The sequence below is a fragment of the Jaculus jaculus genome, chromosome 16, assembly GCF_020740685.1.
Source record: "Jaculus jaculus isolate mJacJac1 chromosome 16, mJacJac1.mat.Y.cur, whole genome shotgun sequence".
Lineage (NCBI taxonomy): Eukaryota > Metazoa > Chordata > Mammalia > Rodentia > Dipodidae > Jaculus > Jaculus jaculus.
Window position 1 is genome coordinate 30,890,794 of NC_059117.1, and position 24,041 is coordinate 30,914,834.

Consider the following 24,041-nt stretch of genomic DNA (forward strand, 5'->3'; position numbering starts at 1 on the left):
TGAAGACAAACACTTCAGGGACTAACGTGTAAAAGGATGTGTAAAATGTTCACTATATCCAAGAATAGGCACAGCCAATACTAATAACTTTGGTTAACATCTACCATCTAGGAAAACAAATGAACAAAACATTCCTAAAGGGCAATTTTGCTCGTAACAGAGTGAAACTTCTTCCATTGCTAGGGAAACTGCATTTCTTCTCAAAGTATTTCAACAGTGAATGACATATTCCAAGTGCCTAGCATCCTAGCTAAAGTTCAAAAGCCTGCACTGTGCTGGTTACCTTGCACACATTAGCTGCAAGCTGCACAGCAAGTCTGCAGGAAGGACACCACCAGTCTAAGCAGGTTTTACAAAACAGGGAGATAAATAAACTTAAGTCTGAGTTTCCAAATGCTACTGCCTTTCCACTAAAACCTAGGATGTCTCTGTGGATGGGTTGACCTCCCCAAATCTACACCTCACAGCTTCTATTTTAAAAAGATCGTGGAATCAGACAGGTTGCCTCATTCCTCATTCATACTAAACTGAGTATAAGGTGTGCAGGAGGAGAAGGCAGAGAACTTGAAAAAAAAAACAACACCCAACTCTGTGTGTAGTTAGTGTTTGCCTTCTCAGAAATGCTGGATAGCAAGAGATTACTGACTTTGCGGGGCACATGTCCACTGCAGTCTCTCAACTTCAAATGTCATTACTTCTTTCTGCTGTCCCATGGCTGCACTGCAGATATGACATAGGGAAGAACATTTACTGAAGTCTCTCTCTTTTGTATATGAAAGGACATAAGGCCTTCTAAGATTTCAAGGTAAATAAGGGGAGAGGTGCTAATAAACCCTGTGAAAGAATGTAAGAGTCCAGCTTGATGTGGTGATGCATGTCTCTAATCTCAGCACTCAGGAGGCTAAGGTAGGAGGATTGCCATGAGTTCAAGGCTGGCCTGGGACACAGTTTCATATTAATCTGAGCCAGAGTGAATAGCTTCTTCAAAAAAAAAACACCACCAACAACAAAATTAAGAACCAAAGGATGAGGAGGAGTGCTTTGGAATGCCGTCTTCAAGACATGAAGTGTCTGTTGCATTAATGACCTCACTGTGGCTATTGTTACCTGCACAATATTGGATCCATATCATCATCGATGATGGAGAATGGAAAAATGTCTTTTGTAAAGACATTAAAACAGAAGTGGGCTTGTTGAAAAGAAAAAGGGATTCAGTGGAACAGGACTGCAGGTCAAAAAATATTAGGAGGGGATTATAATCAAAATACAATATGTACATGAAAATTGTCAGTAATAGTTTTAAAAAAACCTTTCTGTCTATGGAGACTCAGAGACCACTTTCAAAATGACAATTTTATATAACCTGAGCTAACAAAAAAAGCAAAGTTTGATATTCAAAATGGAATTGACAGGTATTGAAACAAAGTATGTACAATTTCAATAGGGCTCAATACTAAAAAAAAAAAAAAAAGAAAAAGAAAAGTGTCTCAGCAAATAGACTTTAGCTGGAGGCCCTGACACACCCATTCATATTCTCTCTCTCTCATAAAAATAAAATATATAAAATATTATTAATGTCACTATGCCAAAAACTAAAGACAATAAAAATGTTTTCTTCTTTAAACCACCAAATATCTGCTTTCAACTGTAGTAAGACTCCTGCAAAGAACTATTTATTATCACTCTTTCAAATGCATCCTGTTCTATTATCTGCTGGACAAGCAGCAACTAGGCTTCTTTCTAGTTGTTTCCCCAGGCTGCTCTCACCATATCACTGACAATCCCCATGCTGGCAAACCAAATGATCAGTTATCATCCTCTTACTCACTGTGCTTTTGAGGCCCATGACTTCTCTCTTCTCTATGTACTTTTTACACACACACACACACACACACCCCTTCTTGGATGTCACACCCTAAAGTTTCCTTAAGTTTATTTGCATTTACTTTGGATTCTTTCCTTATCTTAAACTACATTCAGTGAAACTGTAGTGCTTAAGAAAGTTATTTATGGTTTTACTGACACTTTCAGATAACATCAACTAGTCCCTAATCAATAAACAATTATCTGATAAGTCTCTGGATTTACAGCCAATATCTCTATCCCTAACTTTCCCTTGAACTGAGATTACAATTAGCATGGCCACTTGAATGTCAAACATGTAAAGCAAATTAAGTATCTAAAACTTGATACTCTCTTTCAAACCTCCACCTTAGTTTTACATTTCTATAAATAGTGTCCCATTCATACACTTGTTTGGAATCATTCTTGAGTTCTGGTTTTCTATTTTTCTCTATATGTTGTCCATTAGCCAATCCAGTAAGCACTTTCTGCATTATGTACTTGCTTCTCACCACCTCCATAGACATCTCTGACCTGACTTATGCAGTATTATAAACAGTATAAGTTTCTATACTAATAACCACCATACTTCACAGAATTAAGGTCATCACTAATTCATAAGTCACAGCATATCACCTGTAATATCTAATTTCCAACTGATTTACACAATTAGAATTAAGATAAAACCTCAGTATTGCCAGTAAAATAGTAGTGATCTACATGTCACTCAGGTTCATCTACCTCAATCTTAGCAGAATCCCTTATTTACTCACCAAGCTATCTACTCTAATTCACAAGGACATCTCAAAACTTGCTTTCATGCCCACCTGGAAGATCCAAAAGCAAAACTCAAGAAAAATAAAGATGAAAAGTACTCTCCTTGTTCAGATCTCTCTATGTTCAAAGTCATCAATTCTCTCAATACCTGAAGCATTTTAAAATATTTGTATCCTACTTTGCTTTAATTATTTCATAGTAGCTATTTCTACCTGATATCATGAATTAATTTGCTTATTATTTATTTTCTGGCTTTACAGCTAAAATATAAGCTCCATTGAGGCATGAAGAAAGCTGATCCATTTGGCTCACTTAAAATGGTATCTAAAAAAAATTCAACTAATGCATTTTGAAAACAACTGTAAATAAATCAAGAAATAATTACTTCTTGTAAGCATCATTTCTAATAGATAACATGCATAAGGTACAATGTTCTAACTTATTTTAGGTTTCTGATCTAATTCTGCACTAAACTCCTTACTTCAGAATTATAATCAGAAGAACATCAGTACTATGTGGGACAGACAAGCTCCATCCATAGCTCCCTTCAGGATGCCAAAATTGCTGTTGTCAGTAAGAATTCTGGCAAGCTCACATCCAAATAGCAAGAGAGCATCAGTGTTTTCCTTGTTATATTCAGCTCCAGTCACCTCCATTTGACCTTCAAGAATTTGGCGCATGCCAACTTGAGAGTCACCAGTAGGCTGATATAATGTGCTACAGCTTAGTTTGTCAGAATAGTTTTCACAGCATACTCTGGTAGTTCATGCGCATGTGCTACACAGAGTGTATATCATACTCTCTGTGTTCCTAAACAATGTGACAAATGAAATTTGTTGTTCATAGCTACTATCAGTTCTACTAGAGCATGCTAAACTAATTTTTTGTTCTGGATCACCAAGTACTTCCCAGCAGTCATCAGTTCTACCTTCCTTATCTTCTTCTCAATTTCACTTGGCATCTCTTAAAGCAGGCCTGGGCTGGGGAAATGGCTCAGAGGTTAAAGCACTTGCTTAGAAAGCTTGATGGCCCAGGTTTGATTCAATTCCCCAGTACTCTTGGAAAGCCAGATGCAAAAAGTAGCCCATGTATCTGGAGTTCATGTACAGGGAGAGGGGCCCTTGTCTGTCCATTCTCCTTCCTCCTTTCCCTCTTTCTTACTCTCTAACAATTAAGTTTAAAAAGTAGTAAATTAATAAATATTTTTAAAGTCGGCCTTATTCTTGACAACTTTAGCAAATCCAACCTATGAAACAGATCCACACTGATGGCTAAACACAGACCTGCAGGCCCAGCAGCCTTAAGGAGAAAAAGCTTAAGCCATGCTTTAGCTAATCTCCTTGACTTGCTTTATAGCAAACAATCATCATACTACATCTTACTTTTGCTTAATCCTGGTATAGAATGCTACACTGGTGAATGTCCTACCTTTTGCAATAGAGTAGGTATTTTAATCACTATGAAGTATTGACAACTAAACAATAATTCAAAAGAACTTTATACTTACTTTGCCTGACTGCAAACGCTGTATTCTTGAGTCACATACTTTCTTTACAAATAATAAACTATTTATTTGATTTTTGATAGTGTTGATATCTAAAAAAGAATCAAATTGATTATGAGCTAGAAGGTGGTTGTAGCATTTCTGAAGTACTTTCAACATATACTTATCAGAATATAACAAAATAACCAGTTGGACAACTTTCTCTCCAATAAAAAAAGACAATCTGAAATTGTCTATTTAAAACTTTAATTTATTAAAATCAAATCATACTCATTATCTGCATCTTCGGGACAGTTACAATAATCACAGAGTCACACTCAGAAAGTAATGCCTTTCTTTTTAAGTCCATGTTAATACAATAAGGAAGATTTAGTCCAAGCATAAAAAAAGAAAAACATAGAGCAGCATATTGTAGTTATCTTCTCATTACTAGGATAAAACACCCAACCAGAAGCCGCTTATGGGTGAAAACAATTTATTTTGGCTTATAGTCTCAAGAGAAAGCTTCACAATGGCATGAAAAGAATGGTACAGCAGAGGCTGGATATCACCTTCTGGCCAACATCAGGTAAGCAGCAGCAGGAGAGTGAGCAGAACTCTAGCCAAGGAGAACTGGCTATAACACACCCAAATCTGCCCCCAACAATACATTTCCTCCAGGAAGACTCTACCTTCCAAATAGCCAACTGGGAATCAAGCACTGAAAACATGTGAGTTTATGGGGGACAGCTAATCAAGCCACCACAGAACACTTAGGTAATTTTAAAGATATAGCAATCATTTTTAAAAAACATTCTTTAATTTAAATAAATCACTTACCATCACCAGCTGTATCTAAGGATCTAAGATACTGTAATTCTTCTGCTGCCTTATCTCTGACGGCTTCTAGCTCTCCAATATTGTCACTTAATTTAATAATGTTCATAAAGGCCTCATAGTTGCAATTTGAATCACGGATCTGAAAATAATGTTAAAAAAAGAGAAAGTTGATTACTAAGAAATATAAAAATTTTAGGTTGGGTGATAGTTCACTTGGTAAAGTGACTGCCACATAACCCATGTAAAACCCAGGAAGGTAGCATGCATCTGTCATCCCAGAGTTGACAAAGGAAAAACAGGAAGATTCCTGAGGCTTGCTGGTTATCTGGTCTAGCCAAATAATGAGCTCTAGGTTTAAGAATAGAACCTGCGTCAAAATGTTAGGTAGACATGGGATATATTTTATAATCATGGAAAATGTTAATAAAAATTCAAAAAAAAAATGTTAGGTAGAGGGCTGGACATATGGCTTAGTGGTTAAGTGCTTGCCTGTGAAGCCTAAAGACCCCGGTTCGAGGCTCGATTCCCCAGGATCCACGTTATCCAGATGCACAAGGGGGCACACACGTCTAGATTCGTTTGTAGTAGCTGGAGGCCCTGGCGCGCCCATTCTCTCCCTCCCTCCCTCCCCCTCTCTCTTTCTCTCTCTCTCTCACTCTCTGCCTCTTTCTCTGTCACTTCCAAATTAATTAATTGAAAATAAACGAAAAAAAATTTTTTTTTAAAGTTAGGTAGAAAGTGACTTAGGAAGATACCTAATGCCAAACACTGGTCTTTACACACATGCACACACAAGTGCAACCCTTCACATATGAATACACATACGTAACAAACACTTATATACATGCAAAAGAAAAAGTGAAAATAAAATCTTGAGTGCCAGCCATGGATTGTGCACCATTTAATAGACACCCAGTCTTGATAATAAAAAGAAAGGGCTGTGTATTCATGACAATTATATTCTGAAAGAAACCACATGCTACCAGAAGTTTTAAACAGAAATGTGATAATCTACACCCTGAAATATAACAGAATGCATTGTGTGTTATATAAAGACATAATGAAGGTGTAAAGACTGGAAATAAAAAGGTAAAACATGGTAACAAAGCGGGACTGTGGTAAGAAGTCTACTGTTCGATGTTCTTTATGAGGTGTTTTGTGGTACAAAATGTTTTGTACAAATGGTGCCAAGTGAATTGGGAGAAAAATCAGATACAGGTGCAAATGAAAAAAACTAAGAGCTACAACAAGATTGATGGTGTGAATCACACAACAGTGAATTACCATTACAGAAGATGAAGTAAACATTCACAAAAGGGGAGAAGTCAGATCATCAGATCCTCAGTTTGGCCATTAAACAGCCACAGGAAGGCATTAGGCATATTTTAAATATGAAAAGCAAGGAGTCAGACAGGACTAGGCAGAAATACAATTTCTCTATCACTGGTATATAGGCAACACATAAGTCATGAAACTGCACAGTAATTATCAAGAGATGAATACATACTGATCAAGGAAAAGATCATAAGACAAACAGATAAAACACAGAAGCACAAGACTGAGAAAAGCCTAAAAAACAAGGGTCCTGTTCTAAACATCCAAGCAAGTAACTGTTTTAAACTGGAAAATATGGAAGTATAAAAGATTTATTCAAGAGTAAGGAAAAGAAAATGGGAAGAAAGGCCACAAACAAATTAGCACTCCTGAGTTAAAAATGAGATCAGGGCTGGAGAAATGGCTTAGCGGTTAAGCGCTTGCCTGTGAAGCCTAAGGACCCCGGTTCGAGGCTCGGTTCCCCAGGTCCCACGTTAGCCAGATGCACAAGGGGGCGCACGCGTCTGGAGTTTGTTTGCAGAGGCTGGAAGCCCTGGCGTGCCCATTCTCTCTCTCTCCCTCTATCTGTCTTTCTCTCTGTGTCTGTCACTCTCAAATAAATAAATAAATAATTTAAAAATGAGATCAGGGTAGGAGGACTATTTTGTTTTGTTTTGTTTTGTTTTCCCACCCAGACAACCACTCAATGGCTGGAAAGATGAATGGAATAAAAATTTAAGTTAGATTCAACCAGGCCTGTGTAAACACCAGTAAATGACTAAGGTGTCACTTATTTTATTAATAAGTATGCCAGGTGTTTAGATTAAACATTTTAATCATTAAACATTTCATCATTGTGAAGACATAGGATGTTTGGAATATTATGTAGCCTCAATAAAATGTCAAACACAAGTACAGGACCATGAAAAAAAGAAAGATAACACATGGGATAAATAACACTAAAGATGTTGTTTTTCATTAGAATTAATGGAAGACTTTTTTTTTTCAATCAATGTCTTTAAAAGTATTCAAATAAAACTGTCAAGTAGAACCTGAGATATAATTGAAATATCCTTCAAAGTTCACCATGAAGATATTTTCACTTACTCAAAAGCTTAGAAAATTTTGGGGCTGGAGAGATGGCTTAGCGGTTAAGGCACTTGCCTGCAAAGCCTAAGGACCCAGGTTCAATTCCCCAATACCCACATAAGCCAGAAGCACTAGGGGATGAATGTGTCTCAAGTTCATTTACAGTGACTACTGGCCCTGGCACACCCATTTGCTCACATGTACATGCACAATCTCTCTTTCTGTCATAAATAAATAAAAAGAATATTGTTTTTAAAAAAAGCTTAGAAAATTTTGAGGATAGTACCTTACAATACACAGAATTTAAATTAAGTTGTTCAGTATGAAGAAATAACAAATTTCTATTTAAACCTATAAGAAAGAATGAAAAGCACTGAAAATGGCACATATGTGGGTGAGTTCCTTTGAAAACAACTGTTCAATACATAAAAACTCAAGTTTAGACCATGGGCTAACTCATGTATGCACATGTAAATTTTGAGACAGATCATGCATACACATGTAGCTGTGGGACAGTTCATGTGTGTACATGTAAACTATGTGACGGCATAGTGCACAGGACACGGAGTTCCGGCAATCCTGCGGGAGGCACCACCTTCCCTGTGGCAGTGAAGTACCACGCATGTGCTGGAACAAACAGTTGTAAGAAAGAGGAGGAAGAAGAATATTAGCTAGAAAGCCATTTGAGTAATTGAAATACTAAAAATTATTCAATTAACAAAACAGAACGCAAGAAAGTAGCCTTACATACAGTGTGCCAAAAACATCCCTCTTCCCGCAATCTACCAAAAAAAAAAAAAAAAAAAAAAAAAACTTTTTAAGTGTAACAGAATGATCTAACTAGAAGGGTTATTATATCAAATGTAAATAGTCTGAAAATTCTTGTGCAAAATAATGAGACTAGGCTAAAGAAATGAAGAATTTAAAAAGAAAAATATATTAATAATCATTAACAGACCACATGCTACAACAGCCATGTGTGCTCTCACCTACAATAATCCCGGCATTTGAGGGGCTGAGGTAGGAGAATCCTTGTAAGTTCAAGGCAGCTCTGGGCTACAGAGTAAGTTCGAGGTCACCCAGGGCTGTAGTGAGATCTTACCTCAACATATCAAAGCAAGGAAGCAAGTAAACAAACCTGTTAAGACTAATAAGTACTATCGGTATGGTGGAACACACCTTTAATTCTAGCACTTTGGAAGCTGTAGTAGGAGGATCACTATGAGGTTGAGGACAGCCAGGAGCTACAGAGTAAGTCAGTCTGGGCTAGAGTGTGACCCTATCTGGGAAAAAAAGAAAATAAAAACTAGGAAATGGGGCTGGAGAGATGGCTTAGTGGTTAAGGTGCTTGCTTGTGAAGCCTAAGGACCTATGTTTGATCTCTCTCCAGACCCCAAGTAAGCCAGATGCACAAAGGTGAGGCAAGTGCAAGGTTGCTCATGCCCACTAGGTGGTGGAAGTGTCTGGAGTTCAAATGTAGTGGCTGAGGTGCTGATGTACCAATTTTTTTCTCTCTCTATAAAAATATATTTTAAAAAAACTAATAAATGAACTTGTAGGAGCTAAAAATACACAAATACACTTATTCAATCTCTACATACTAGCAGCAAATAACTGCAAGATGAAAATTTAATCATATTTATGTAAAACACTGACATGGGCTGGACAGATGGTTTAGCAGTTAAGGTGCTTGCCTGCAAAGCCTAAGGACACAGGTTCAACTTCTCAGTACCCACATAAGCCAGATACACATGGTGGTGCATGCATCTGGACTTTGTAAAGTGGTTAAAGGCCCTGACATGCCCATTCTGTCTGCCTCTCTCTCAAAAAATATATAAAATATATTTTTAAAAACATTGAAAATGATAAAATACTTAAAAATTTTCAAAATGGTATGCAAGAGCCATACAGAAATTATTTTCCTGAGGCTGGTTCAAAGAGAAACCTACTTTGTAATCTTGAGGTTAGAACTTTTGGGGTTGACCCCCCCCCCCCCCGGCACAACAGGATAGAGAGATGTAAGAAAAAAATACATAAACCTATGGCTACAGAGTTAATCAGGTCCAGAAAAACCTGAAGGATTGTCCTCCATGGAGTTGAACATGAGAACCCTAGAGGGAATAAGGGAAAGGACATTCTAGGCCTTTTCTTCTATACTCCTATGCATGTTTTCCATCTGTATCTTTTGTAATATCCTGTGTAAGTAAACACAAGTATTTCTTTGAACTGTATGTGCTATTCCAGCAAACTAACTAAGAAGAACCTCTGGGAATTTACAGTGGCCATTTAGAAGTTCCAAAACCCCAAACACTCAAGTGGTATCACTGTGGTAATGGAATGTCTTTCTGGACTAAACCTTCAACCTTTGGAATCTGACCTTACTTCAAGGTAAACAGTGACAGGATTGGACTAAATGCACAAATACCCAGGTATATGGGGGATATCAAACATGTTGGTCACATAAATGCTTTGTGTGATGAGAATATAGTAAGAGAAATCAAGGGTTTCTTCATATGTTCTTACAGTAGCAGTTTTGCCTTAATTTGTATCAAATCTCTTTATAATTTCTTGTTTTATTTGTTGTAAAAGTGTATTAACACACACATCTCTGAATTTTTCAGTTCTCCATTTTGTACATGTGCTCCATCTTTGTAATGCATTCTATCTTCACTTGAGAGAAGGTGTGTTCTACTGTTGTTGAAAAGAATGTTCTCAACATGTCTGTTAGGGCTAATTAGTCTAAAGTGGTTTTCATGGCTTCTGTTTATTGGTCTTCTGTCTGGGAGATGTATTCGTTACTGAAAGTAAGAAAGTAAAGTCTCCTATCTTTGTAGTGAATAAACCCATTTATCATTATATAATATTCTTCCTTTATCAGCTGAGTTAAAATGTAGTTTCTGTGGTACAAGTATGGCTACCTACTAAGGTTTGGATATAAAATGATCCCAAATGTTCATGCATTAAAGACTTGGGCCCAAGCTCATGGTGCTACTGAGATGTAAACTGAATCATGAGGTCACAAATCTCTTAAAAGCATTAATCACAGCAGAATGGGCAATGAGGAGTGGTACCTAGTTGGAGTCTAGTATTGATGAACTCCTTCAGCTTGTGTTTGCCTGTCCTTCCCTTAGGAATGACAGGATGGCTAGCTCACTCTCTGGCAGCAGTGTTATTTCTGTCAGCATTTTTAATATACTTCATTCTATCTGTGATGTTTCTGCTGAAAACTGAGCCAACGTTCATACATACTCCCTGATTAGTTTAACTTGTTTTTTTCAAATTCTGTCATTGACTATGACCATCTGACTTTAATGAGTCTCTAGGAGGTCCTCTTGGAAATCCTCCTGTGTGGAATTCTTGAGTTTTGATGCCCATTTCCTTCCTCAGATAGGGAGGTTCCTTTTTAACCAATTATTTCTTCAAATAGTGTATGTTCATTCTCCTATCATTCATTTTGGAATCTCACAAATGCACATATTGGTTTGGTTTCTGTTATCTTTTCTGTTATCATTCCTTTCATCAATAAATTTCAATATATTGTCCACAAGTGTACCAATTCATGCTTTTGCTTAATCAAGAAAAATCATGATGTCATCGGTGAATTTGTTTATTTTTATTTATTTACTAGAAAGAGACTGAGAGGAACAGAATGGACATGTGAGGGCCTCCAGCCTCTGTAAACAAATTCCAGATACATGCACTACCATTTGCATCTGGCTTACATGGGAACTGGGGAAATCAAACCTGGGTTCTTAGGCTTTACAGGTGAGTGCCTTAACTACTAAGCCATCTCTCCACCCCTTGGTGAATTAAAAAAAAAAAAAAAATCTATTACTGGGTTTTACAGTTCAGAATCTTGTTTTCTTTATTCTTTTTTAAAATGTTTTTTGCTGCTTTTCTCATTTTTCTTCCTGCATTGTTTTTCTAATTTTCATGAGCTTCTGTATGAGTGTCTGTAGCTATGTATTATGAATTCTTTGCCAAATTATCCACACATCTCTGTCTCTAAATATTTTGTTTTTTCACATACCTCACTCACATCTTGTAGCTTTTGATGGGTACCCACCTCTTCCATACTTCAGAGTGGCTCCACACAAGAGAAGACCTTTATTAAGCAGAAGTTCTGGGAATCTCTCAAAGTTTCTAAAGGGTTACATTGTCTCAGGCTGTCTATGTATAATCTCCCTCATAATTTCCCTGTTGGTTTCCTTTTCAGATTACAAACCATTGTTCTATCTAATGGTGTACACTGTAATAAAAATTCTTTGATGATTCAACAAACTGCTGAGGTTTTGTGTTCTTAGTAGTGTGTATAGCCATGCTCACGATGCTCACTTCAACAGTGCTCAATTACACTGAGAGAATTTTGCCTCTCTAAAATCCCAAAGTATTCTCCTCCCTTCTCATGGGAGGTCAGGAACTAAGCAATTAATACCAATCACAGTGAGTTCTTCCAACTGCCACCTGCAATAAATGTTTAGTCTTTAAACCCAACTACAAGTTGCTGACCCCATTTTTGGACTCCATGGGCCTAGGCATCCAAAGAATGCTTACTCTCTTTCATGAACCCATATTAGAAGAGAAAGAAACTATATTTTGGGCATCCTCATGAAAATTTGGAAGACTTTTCTCATTGCTGAAAAGGGAAAAAAAAACAACTGGTAACAATAAGGAAGGGTTTACCCTGGCTCACAACTGAAAGGTACTACCAGGGTACCCTGCATCATGGTGTGGATGGTCTGTGACAGAAGCTGAGACAGATGGTTTCATTGTATCCCCAGTCTGGAAAGAGAGATGAATGCTAATACCCACCTTGTATTCATTTTAGTCAAGCTGAGACCCCCCCTCCAAGCCCATAAAATAGTACTGCCCATGGTTAGGGTTAGGGTGGGTATTCCCAGCTCAATTAACCTCATCTAGAAACCCTCTTACAGACATGCCCAGAGATTTGTCTTAGATCCAATCAAGTTGACAATAGAATTACCCATCACACAAAGGCAAGGAGAACATATTCAACAAAATTATTGAAAAAAACTTTCCCAATCTCTCTGAGAAAGACCCATCCGAGAAGCTCACAGAACAGCAAATGAACTCGACCAAAGAAGAAACACTCCAAGGCACATCATAGTGAAAACATTACACAATGAAAACAATGAGTGCTAAAAGCACCTAGGCAGAAACAATTCATAACATACAATACTAATTCCATCAAAATTATCTCAAATATTTCAATGAAAACCCTGAAAGCCAAAAGGGCTTAGAATGGAGTGGTTCGAAATCTAAAAAAAAAAAAAAAAAAAAGCTGGGCGTGGTGGCACATGCCTTTAATCCCAGCACTTGGGAGGCAGAGGTAGGAGGATTGCCGTGAATTTGAGGCCACCCTGAGACTACATAGTGAATTCCAGGTCAGGCTAGGCTACAGCGAGACCTTACCTCAAAAAAATATACACACACACACATGGCTTCTGTGGTGGTTTGACTCAGGTGTACTTCATAAACTTAGGTGTTCTGAATGCTAGGTTCCCAGCTGATGGCGATTTGGGAATTAATGCCTCCGGGAGGGAGTGTATAGTTGGGAGCAGACCTATGGGTATTACAGCCAGTGTCCCCTTACCAGTTTTTGGCACACTCTCCTATTGTCCACCTGAGGTTGGCTAGGGGATACTGTCCACCTTCTGCTCATGTTGCCATGTTTCCCTGCCAACATGGAGCTCTCCCTTGGGTCCATAAGCCAAAATAAACCTCTTTTTTTTCCCACAAGCTGCTCTTGGTTGGGTGATTTCTATCAGCAATATAAACCTGACTACAACAGCTTCCAACCCTAGCTATTACACTCAAGTGAAAGTATCCCCCATAATAAATGGTGAAAAAAGCCAGCTCTATGATTATATGAACACAAAGTCGAGCCTACAGAAAATTCTACAAGGACTACTCTACACAAAAGAATCAAACAACCAACTTCAAAAGCCCACAAGAGGAAGAATGAGAGCAAGCATGACAATGCACCAAGCCAAAGAAAGCACCAAGCCTGATAAAGTCTCCAACACGGCAGGGATTAAATCAAACCTACAGTTACAGCATTAAATATTACTAATCTTAACTCATCCATCAAAAGACACAAGTTAACAGGATGGTCAAGAAAAATGGACCTTTCCATCTGCTGTATTCAAGAAAACCACCTCACCACTAAGGATAGATACACCTTCTCCAGGTAAAATGATAAAAAATGGTTTTCCAAGCAAATGGAAATAAGAAACATGTGTGGCTATATTATTATCTGACAAAATAGACTTCAAACCAAAAGTCATCAAAAAGGACAAAGAAGGACACTTCTTACTCATCAAGGGAATGATTCAACATAAATCTATACATACCAAGCACTGGTACACCATAGTTTACAAAGTAAAACCTACTCAACAAAAAAACAGAAATAAATTCCAATACCATTATATTAGGAGAGCTCAATACCCCACTATCATCAATATACAGATCATCAAAGCAGAAAATCAACAGGGAGCTAATAGGTATTATCAACATCATATATCAACATCATATATCAATTAGACCTTACAGACATCTACAGAACATTCCACCTTAATTCTACAGAATACACATTCTTTTCAGGAGCCCATGAAACCTTCTCCAAAATAGATCATATATTAGAACATGAAACATGCCTCCATAAATTCAGGAAAATTGATGTCACTCCCTCATTATATGGGACCACAATAACTTAAAACTAGAAATTAGCAAGAGAAAACGCACCAGTCCCTGGATATTACACAACATGCTGTTAAACAATGGATGGGTTGGAGAAGAAATCATAAAGAAAATTCTGAAATCAACTCAACTAAAAAAATGCTCAACAACTTTAACCATCAGGGAAATACAAATTAAAACAACTATGAGATTCCACCTTTCTCCACAACGTATTGCAATCATTAAGAAATCAAACAGTAAATGTTGGTGAGGATGTAGCAAAGAGGAATTCACTGCTGCTGGGAGTGCAAACGTGTATATTCACCATGGTAATAATATGGAGAATGCTGAAAACATGAAAATAGAGCTACCAACTGACCCAGCCATTCCTCTATTGGGAATCTACCTTAAAGGCTCCACTTCTCAATGGCCAAGATACCTGCTCAACCAGGTTTGCAGCTGCTCAATTCACAACAGCTAACAACTGGAATCAACACAGATACCCATCATTTGACAAATGGATAATAAAGATGGGGACATATATACAATGGAATTCTATTCAGTAATAAGGAAAAATGATATAATGAAATTTGTTGGAAAATGGAAGGACTTGGAACAAATCACACGAAGTGAACTCAAACTAGCACAGAAAGATAAACACTTTATGATCTCTGTCATCTGTGGTTCCTAAGCTGGAACAGCTTGAGTTGCAGGCATAGCTAATTAGCTACTCAGTAGACAGATAAGAGGGATGGAAGGGTTTGGAGTGAGGGGAGTTGGGGGAGGGGTGGAGAGCTATACACAAAACCAAATTCAAAATAAATTGGTACCATAGAAAATTTCCTCCTAGAGAGCATACTAAAAAATATAACCCTCAATAGGAGTATAGAGGGATCATCTCATAAGAAGGGCCCTGGAGAGGGTGGGATGAAACCTAACCCTAAAATATTTGACACTGGTTTGTAACTCTCAATATCAGAAATTGGGTCCCCCAAACATGACAGGCTACTGTCAAACACTTGGTTGCCCACCTAAGGTGAAAGGTCAAACCCTATTGCTGGAAGAAACCATACACTGTCAGTGAAGAACATGGAGAGATCTAGAAGGAAGCCAGCTAGCTGCCAGATGGTTTGTCCATATAGGGCTGAAAAGCACCACATGAGCTGCTAGGGGGAGAGGCCAACAACAGTGTGAGCAAGCAGGGGACCCTACTATATGAAAGCAACCAGCCTGACAAGATGAACTCACCTTAGCAATATTGGCACACAGCCTAGGTGGGAAATCAATGGCTCTCTAATTGGCTAAGAGATCTACTCAGTGAAAAAGAACCCATTAGCTGGAACTGGTAACCAAGTTAGAGTCCTATGGAGAACAAGACTGGGGACTCTAGGAGAAGCTCCCACTTGTCTCTGGTCAAAAGTGAGGCTACACCTTTCAAAACCTCTCTTAATTAACAATGCTTATCTCCTTCAACCTATCCTGCTGACCTCACTCTCCACTGGAGAGTTGTTCTATTTCAAAAAGCAGTGAGAACCCAAGGACAACCAATATCTATCAACAAGACAAGAACAGACAGCTGACTCCCTGTCAGCAGATGAACCACCCCTACCACAGGAGCTAGGGCCAAGGCGAACCTCAGGAATTGAAAGATGATCAAGAATGCTGTTTCCGTGGTGAGCCTAACAACTTGCACCACGGTAATGAAGACAGACACTGAGGATACTCAAAATGCACAAATCTAGAAGTTGCTGAGAGCTCAACACTAATGTAGACTTAAAGCACACACACAAAGCACAGGGAATTTTGAGGAAAAGGGGCTGAAAAGAATGTAAAAGCCACAGAGTGGGAGGTAATATTGAGTACCAGCAATCACACCAAGGAGGGACCTCGGTGGAATAGAGGCAGGGAGGAGGGAAATGAAAGTAGCAACACATGATATATTCACACACAGGTTCTACTTGAAGGAAAAAAAAAAAAAAAAGCTGAGTGTGGTGGCACACATCTTTCATCACAGCACTTTGGAGGCAGAAATAGGAGGATCACTGAGAGTTCAAGGACACTCTGAGACTACATAGTAAATTCCAGGTCAGCCTGGGCTAGTATGAGACCCTACCTTGAAAAATAGGAAGGAAGAGGAGGGAAGGAGAAGGGGAGGAGAGGGGAAAGGAAGGGAAGGGAAAAGGAAAAGGAAAGAAAGGAAGGGAGGGAGGGAGGGAGGGAGGTAAAGAACAAAAAAAAGGACAAAAAAAGACAAATTCATTATGTGTCTTCATATGACTGGTCAAAACACAATGAAATTACTATACAAAATTACTTTCATATTACAATAACATGATTGGTCTTAATCCTACCTCAAGATATCTCAGTATGTGTATGGAAATATTCCAAACTCCAGAGCCTTTTTGAGTCTTATGCATTTGAGGTGAAGAATATATAACCTGTTGTAGCTTTGTTAATATTATTCATCATTTACAAAAAAAGGAAAGACTACTATTTTTAAATGAATACCAACCAGCATCAAAGGAATGGTAAAGAAAGTAATACATATGAAGAAGAAAATTTGACACAAGTATGAATATCTGCAATGATGGAATTTCTTTAAATTTTTCATTTCTTTAAAAAATTGCTGTTTAATCACTTTGATTTCTAAACCATACTTTGCATTAAAAAAAACTTTCAAATACAAGTTGGGACTTTTAAAGTACTTACCATCCATATGACATATTGATTAATGTAATCAGGATCACTGAGTTGATTTATTAATGGAAGAAGAATTCCTCGTGCAAGGATTTCCTAAAAATAAAATTACAAAACATATGAATTTAACCTGGCATTCATCTTACAAAAACATCATTCTATAAATTTCTCAATACAATATTATAACCAACAGTTATGATACACATGAATGTAAGGCATGATTATCAATGCAATCTTATAAAAAGGTGAGCTACTACGCCTAACATAAAATAAATGAGATAAAATTACTTCTCTTAACTTGGGCAGATCTCTACCACAAGAGTTTAATGAAAAAGAATAAATGAAGATATATATTTGCATTTTCTCAAGATTATAAAGACAGAACATTCAATTGAGTTGTCTATGGATTCACACATTTACTTTGGAAGACAGTGAGCAGCCAGGGCACAAGCTCCACACTGAGTAACCTGAGCTGGGTCTTATACTTTATTTTCCTAATGAAAAATGTTCAAAGTAAAGAACAAAATTGACACACCATCCTGTAGAATACACCTTCCATTCTTTGAGCTGCTTATGTCCCAACCTATTAAAATGTTGCCCTTATGGCAAAATATGTGTGTGTGTGTGTGTGTGTGTGTGTGTGTGTGTGTGTGTGTAATGTAACTATATATGTTACATTATATATTATATATAATTGTATATTGCATAAAGTATACATATTATACAATACACACACACACACACACACACACACACACACACACACACACACATATATATCCTAAAGATATAGTATTTATTCCTTAATACTTTTTGTTACTATATATTATATATTTCAGCACTATCTAGGAGTCCTCTACATATGAGTAGAATGGCCAACTGATCTTTTTACTTCTTTCTTCAAAAACATCCTCCAGTCCTCTCAAGACCAAAGGAGGCATTTGTTAAATGAATGGAAAAAAAAGAAACTAAGACCTTAAAACTGATTCTATTAACATCACAAAGTTTTCACTTGGTATTATCCTTCATTCCTTATTGCCTGAGATACGTAACATTACAAAATTTTCTTCTTGAAAATGCTGTGAGGCAAAGTAGTAAAAGTAGCAAAGTAGTAAGATGGTCATTTTTCTAAGTAAAAGACCAATTCATTCCACATTACAAAAGCTTAGTTCTTTCAGAGCTAGTCTTAGTTTTAAACTTCTGGACTACTTGGAACTTGGTGAGCCTCAAACTTGCTATGTTGCCAAGGATGACTGTGAACTCCCAGAGTCACTTGCCTCGCCTGCCCAAGTGCTAGAATTATAGGTATTAGTCACAATACACAGCTTCCTAGCTTCTTAAAAAATGTATTTATCTATAAAATTCATTCTTCAGGTTACATTTCTGATCTGCTCAAATGCTTTTTTTTTTCAAAAAGGTTTCTTTTCAAATTAAGAAAAAAATAACACACAAGAAAGAACTTTGTGTAAAATTTGTGATTAGCTAATTAGTTGATGTGTCTTGGAAAATTACTTTGGTCTCCTAATCTGTTTCCTAAGAAAGTTCGGTTGAATCAGGGGTAATCATATTAGTTTACAATTCCTGTACAGGTCCTAGTGAAAGGTCTAAATGGCAATTCAAAGTAAGAAGCCATTCCATGTAATTCTTACTTTAGGACCTCCATTTCCAAAAAACAGTACCAGTTGTCAATATAGGAGCTTGGTAGATAAGACAGTACTAAATCCATGAATCATCAAATGAATAAAACAGTAACAGGAAGATAGTAGAGGCAATTAAATAGCAATTCCATTAGATTTGCATTAGATTTGTACAATCTCTCTCTGTACACACACACACACACACACACACACACACACACACACACACACAGAGAGAGAGAGAGGGAGAGAGGGAGAGAGAGAGAGAGGAAAGAGCTCTTACATCTGTTATTTAATCTGAACAACAAAAAAAAAAATCTTTTGGGTAAACTTGCATTTATTTACTGGTAAAAGGCAGCTGATAAAGGGCTAAAAGTAAAAAGAACCAAAAACTGATTTGCTCAATGCAGTACTCTACAATTATCCTTACTCAACACAAGTGGAACAAAAAGAAATGATGCATTGGCATCAAAAAGAATCTAAAGCAAAAGACATTTGTTCATTAATTTCTATTTAAATGACAGCTTCACATCCCGTCTTCAGTTGCGGCTGTTAGGACTCAGCTTAATCCTCCAGAGCTGCACCATCAGGTAGGTATATTACAGGCAGCGAGAGCACAATGACTTTCTTCTTGCATCACAACTGAGTCGCTGATTTAGTATGTACTATGTGCCAGATACAGTGCTTACCACTAGGTATATAATGATTTTATGAATATATATATTCCCCATATCAAGGAATTTGTAGTTCATCTTAGAGAATGAAAAGTACTGACTGAACAATAACACACATGCAATCAAAGCTGGCTTCAAGAAATGGTATCTATTTTCAGGAGGAGAGAGACTAATGACAGATTTCATTTAGGAAAATGTACTTTCAATTTACACATATAACAAGGGAACAAACAATCTAAGTTACTAGTACTCAATCATAATCAGCAACCAAAGCCAGGGAATGCAGTCCCACTAGTGAAATACAATTCAAGACTACTGTTCTCATCTAGTTTAGCCAGATTCTGATTGGCATCAACAGAATCTTAGCTACTTGATACTTAATTTAAAGCTTGTGTCTAGAAATGGTATCTTTATGTAGCCTAATTCAGGTAAAGCAACATTACAAAGAAAATTTTAAAAGTACACCACTGTTATAACCATAAAAAGTATCTTACTCTAAGACAGGGAGTTCTCAAAGTACTAGCAGTGATCTCTGGGAAATTCAGAAAAAGTCCCCAAGATGCTGTCTAGATGTATGAACAGAGTAAAAAAATCATCTTTATAATAACATTAAGACATTATTTACCTTTTATTGTCATTCTCTTATTCTCATTCTCTAACAAGCACGTAGTGAGATTTTTCAAAAGGACATAATGGCACAGTATCATCAACCTGTCAGATAGTGGAATGCATACTTGTCTATCCTTATGTTTGAAAATTTTTTCTTTTTGTTTTATATTTTAAAAATACTATCCTTGGGCTGGAGAGATGGCTTAGTGGTTAAGTGCTTGCCTGTGAACCCTAAGGACCCTGGTTAGAGGCTCAATTCCCCAGGAACCACATTAGCCAGATGCACAAAGGGGTGCACGCATCTAGAGTTCGTTTGCAGTGGCTGGAGGCCCTGGCGTGCCCATTCCCCCTCTCTCTCTCTGTCACTCTCAAATAAATAAATAAAAATAAACAAAAAATTTTAAAAAGACTATCCTTATATTTGAAAATTTTTCTTTTTGTTTTATATTTTTAAAATACTATAAAGAAAAGCTGCATTTTAAAAGCCAGGCATGGTGGCATAGGCCTTTAATCCCTGACCTTGGGAGGCAGAAGTAGGATTGCTGTGAGCTCGAAGCCAGCCTGGGACTACAGAGAGGGTTCCAAGACAGCCTGGGCTAGAGTGAGACCCTACCTCAGAGAGAAAAAAAAAAAATTTCAAAAACCTCTGTGGAATCGTCAAGTTTTTTTTTTTTTGGGTGGTCATATTACTATTGTGTGTGTGAGTGTGTGTATGGATGGATTGATGGATTCACATGCCACAGCCCATGTGTAGCTGTCAGTGTACTTGGAGGTGCCTGTGCTCCACTTTTTTTTGAGACAAAGTCATTTGATGCTACCAATAAACTGGCAGACTGCCAAAGAAAAAGAAAAAAAAAGTTAAACTAAAGGCCTATAAGCTTTGGCTCTACCTCCCCCTGTCATAGGCATGCTGAAATCAGATTCATGCCTTACTTTATATCTGGCTCTATGTGAGTACTAGGGAATTGAACCCAGGTTAGCAGGCTTTGTAAGATAAGTGCCTTTAGCCACTGAGCCACCTCCCCAGCCCTGAGTTGACTTTTTTGACTTTGAAGTTTTTATAAATTCTATATTTGCCATCTTAAGAGTCAGCAAAATTTATTTTGACAATATATGGTAAAATCAAACAGCTATTGAGGAAATGTTTTTGTAATTGCTATAGACATCTTGAAAAAGGAAGAATGACATGTCATTGGGGAGGAAGTGAGGAAACACTTGGCGAGGTAGGTCAGGCAGAGCCAGCATCGGGTTAGATTGTCCACTATGAATCATTTCAATGGGTTCTCACCCTCTGTCTTTTAGTGTTTTTTCCTTGGATGATGGTAGATGGGTAGTGACCAAGAAGAGAAGAGTTCTGTAGCAGCCTGCTGATAAAGGTGACTGGTGTCCCTGGCTTTAACTTAGTTGGTCTGAGAATGAAGGTATGATTGCAGGTCAGGCTAGTCTTTAGGACTTGGTTACCCTTGAGGGGTGGTGCTCCCTCTAGAGTCAGAGAGGACCAAAATATCACAGCATCAAAACACAGAACATAAAATATATGCCTAATACATGCTACACATCACATCTGTTGTAGTTCTGTATTTAACACACTAGCTTCTACTTTGATTATTTCTCGCCTGGACTTTCACTGTATCTTAACCAATCATCTACTGGCTTCTAGTGTGCTCTATATATCACTTAAGATTTTTCTGAATCGGTTTTGATCACGTGGCTATGGTGCTTGAAAATCAAACTCTTTTGTGTAATAAATCTCAGAATCTTAGCTTGGGTATTTTCAAAGCTTTTGTCTTCCTTTATGCATCTAATGTATACATACTTTTCTGCCTTGATTCTTCTTAGAGTATATTTCTTATCCTGCTCTAATACTCCTGCTCTCCCTTACCTCCACTTATGCTATACTCCCTTATCTTTTCAGTGCTTTATCATTTAAAGCCTAACTTAAGTATCAACTTCATGATTCTTGCTAACGCCTGACCAAAAATAATGTTTACCATAATTGTTTCTTGTATGTGCCAGTTTTGAGAACAAATACAATTTTATTTGTTAAGCAGAGAAAGAAGAGAGGCCAATAATAATAGTGAAAGCAAGAGAGAGAGAAAAAAACAATGGACATGCCAGGGACTCTAGACAATGCAAATGAACTCCAGACACATGCACCATCTGGTTTTATATGGGTCCTGGGGAACTGAACCTGGTCATTAGGCTTTGAAGGTAAATTCCTTAACCACTGAGCAATCTCTCCAGCCTAACAAAGGCCATTTTATATTTGCACTACAATTATATATAATCTATAATCTATTGGTTTATTTTATTAGGTTACATATGTCATTTGCAGTGTATATCTACAATTAGTATCATAGAACCCATGTACACTAAGTGTTTTATAAATAAATGTTGAATGTGCAGATGAAACTCAGTTTACACTGGGATAATTTTTAATCCATTAAATTAAGAAAGAGCAATTAGCTCTGAATACTTTTCCTATTATTAGTATGATGATGATGATGATGATGATGATGATGATGATGTATTTAACTGTCTACTGACTCTTGAAGCCAAAACTTTTGAGAAGAACTTCAAGTTTCTGTGAAGTAATTATTTGGAATGAATTTAGGCTTACCCTGACAAAGTATCGCATGATCTTGTTCTGGAAGTCTCCAGGAGGTAGCAATAAATATAATAAAACCTCACACAAATCCCTTAGGAATCCTAAAAATAGACCAAAAAAAGTAGCTATAAAAACATTAGAAAATCAATCTCCATCTATTCTTAAGACATTTTTAAATATGTAGAGAAATTCTCTAGTTAAGTCAGCTTATTGCTTTAATAACTAACATACATCAGTATTTATGAAAAAATACCTTCACTATTGTCCAAATAGTTACCATTCACTAAACAAATGGATACTTTTTTGATAAAATGCGTCATTAGCAAAGACTTAATTGTAAGACTTAACTGAAAAAAATATCCTTAACTACAACTAGTTGAGTTTCCCACAAAGAAAAGGTAGTCCATTCAGATCAAAAATTATTTTTGAAATTATTTAACTGAAACCTGAAAAAACAGGTTAATAGATATACTAAAAGTATAAATAGTAAATTCAAGGAGAAAAAAGTTTCTTTAGTTCTTAAAATATAAAATTTTAATCACAAAATGTTTACACTTGCTATATTTTAAAGACAGCTTAGACTTTAATAGTAATGCTTAAAAATGAATAAAGAATGCAGAACCTACTTGTAAGAGTTAAGCTAAAATGAACAGTGCTTCACTATGCTACCTATCCTGTATAAGAATAATTTCATCTTCAATTTTTTTTCTACTAACTTGTTTTTAACCAGTTACTGTTTTCAAGAAAGTTGTATTAGAAAGAAGACCTTCTTCATCTCTGGGAGAAGTACACACTAGGTCACGGCAAACGTCCTTCTCCATTTCAACTTCGACTTCAAAGAAGGTGTCTACAAGATCTTCTGCTGTACCTAGAAAAACAACAAATGATGGTACCAAACTGCCTGTATTTACTGAAAAGAAAACTAATAAATTAAATTTAAAAAAAAAAAAAAACAACAAATGATTCAAGATATACAATGAAAAGAGAAAACACATTTTGCCATTTTCATGTTCAAACAGAAATAAATACATTACCTTTTACTTGATCATCTTTTTCTGTTATTTTCTGTTGAGCCTTTCTGAATACTCGTAGGTGAGTGCCAAAATCATCTACAATGCGTGTAGTAAAATAAGGTTGCCAATCTATTTCTTTTGACCTTACAGAAAACATATTACATAAGAGCATCATATAAATGCTTGATAAACATGTAAGTTCACTGTAATGCCTATTAGTAAACATGATTCTCAGAGACTGCACATTTTCTCATGTTGCGATTATGGTCTTTAATTGTTTTTACATCTCAGATCCCATTCACTAGACCCCAAGTAGATCAACTTTATTGCACTGTGCATTCTGACAATATTACTTTAATTGGTTTATACATGAGAGCTTAAAAGTAATGTCTAAATTTTAATATATACAAACCAACTTTAAAAAATATTTGTTATTTATTTGAAAGAGAGAGAATATGAATGGGTACACCAGGGCCTCTTGCTCCTCCAAAAAATTCCAGATACATATGGCACATGATGGATCTGGCTTAATGTGGGTTCTAGGGAACTGAATTTGGGCCACAAGACTTTGTAAGCAAGTACCTTGCCATCTCTCTAGCCATATATTTTTCAATAAGCAAAAAATCAGGCCTTTTTCCAATTAAATCTGAGATGAGTCTGACTACAGATACATCACATAATTTCCCAGTCCAGATATAAAAATACATAAGAAAGTAAGAATGTCTATGTTTTCTTTTAAAAGTTTTATACATTTGTTTG

The 24,041-nt window shown here is 36.8% G+C and overlaps 1 protein-coding gene across 5 annotated transcripts in view; it reads right to left on the minus strand.

The window, feature by feature from the left end:
• Positions 1 to 24,041, minus strand: part of Snx13 (sorting nexin 13) — a 140,811-nt gene that overhangs the window by 45,537 nt on the left and 71,233 nt on the right. For all 5 annotated transcript variants that reach the window (XM_004652838.3, XM_045135750.1, XM_004652837.3 and 2 more), the window contains 6 exons: positions 23,304 to 23,425; positions 23,036 to 23,137; positions 22,282 to 22,370; positions 16,754 to 16,837; positions 4,943 to 5,081; positions 4,127 to 4,215 (listed from right to left, as the gene is read on the minus strand). In XM_004652838.3, coding sequence (XP_004652895.1) covers positions 4,127 to 4,215; positions 4,943 to 5,081; positions 16,754 to 16,837; positions 22,282 to 22,370; positions 23,036 to 23,137; positions 23,304 to 23,425 — 625 coding nt within the window. The remainder of the gene's footprint in view (positions 1 to 4,126; positions 4,216 to 4,942; positions 5,082 to 16,753; positions 16,838 to 22,281; positions 22,371 to 23,035; positions 23,138 to 23,303; positions 23,426 to 24,041) is intronic.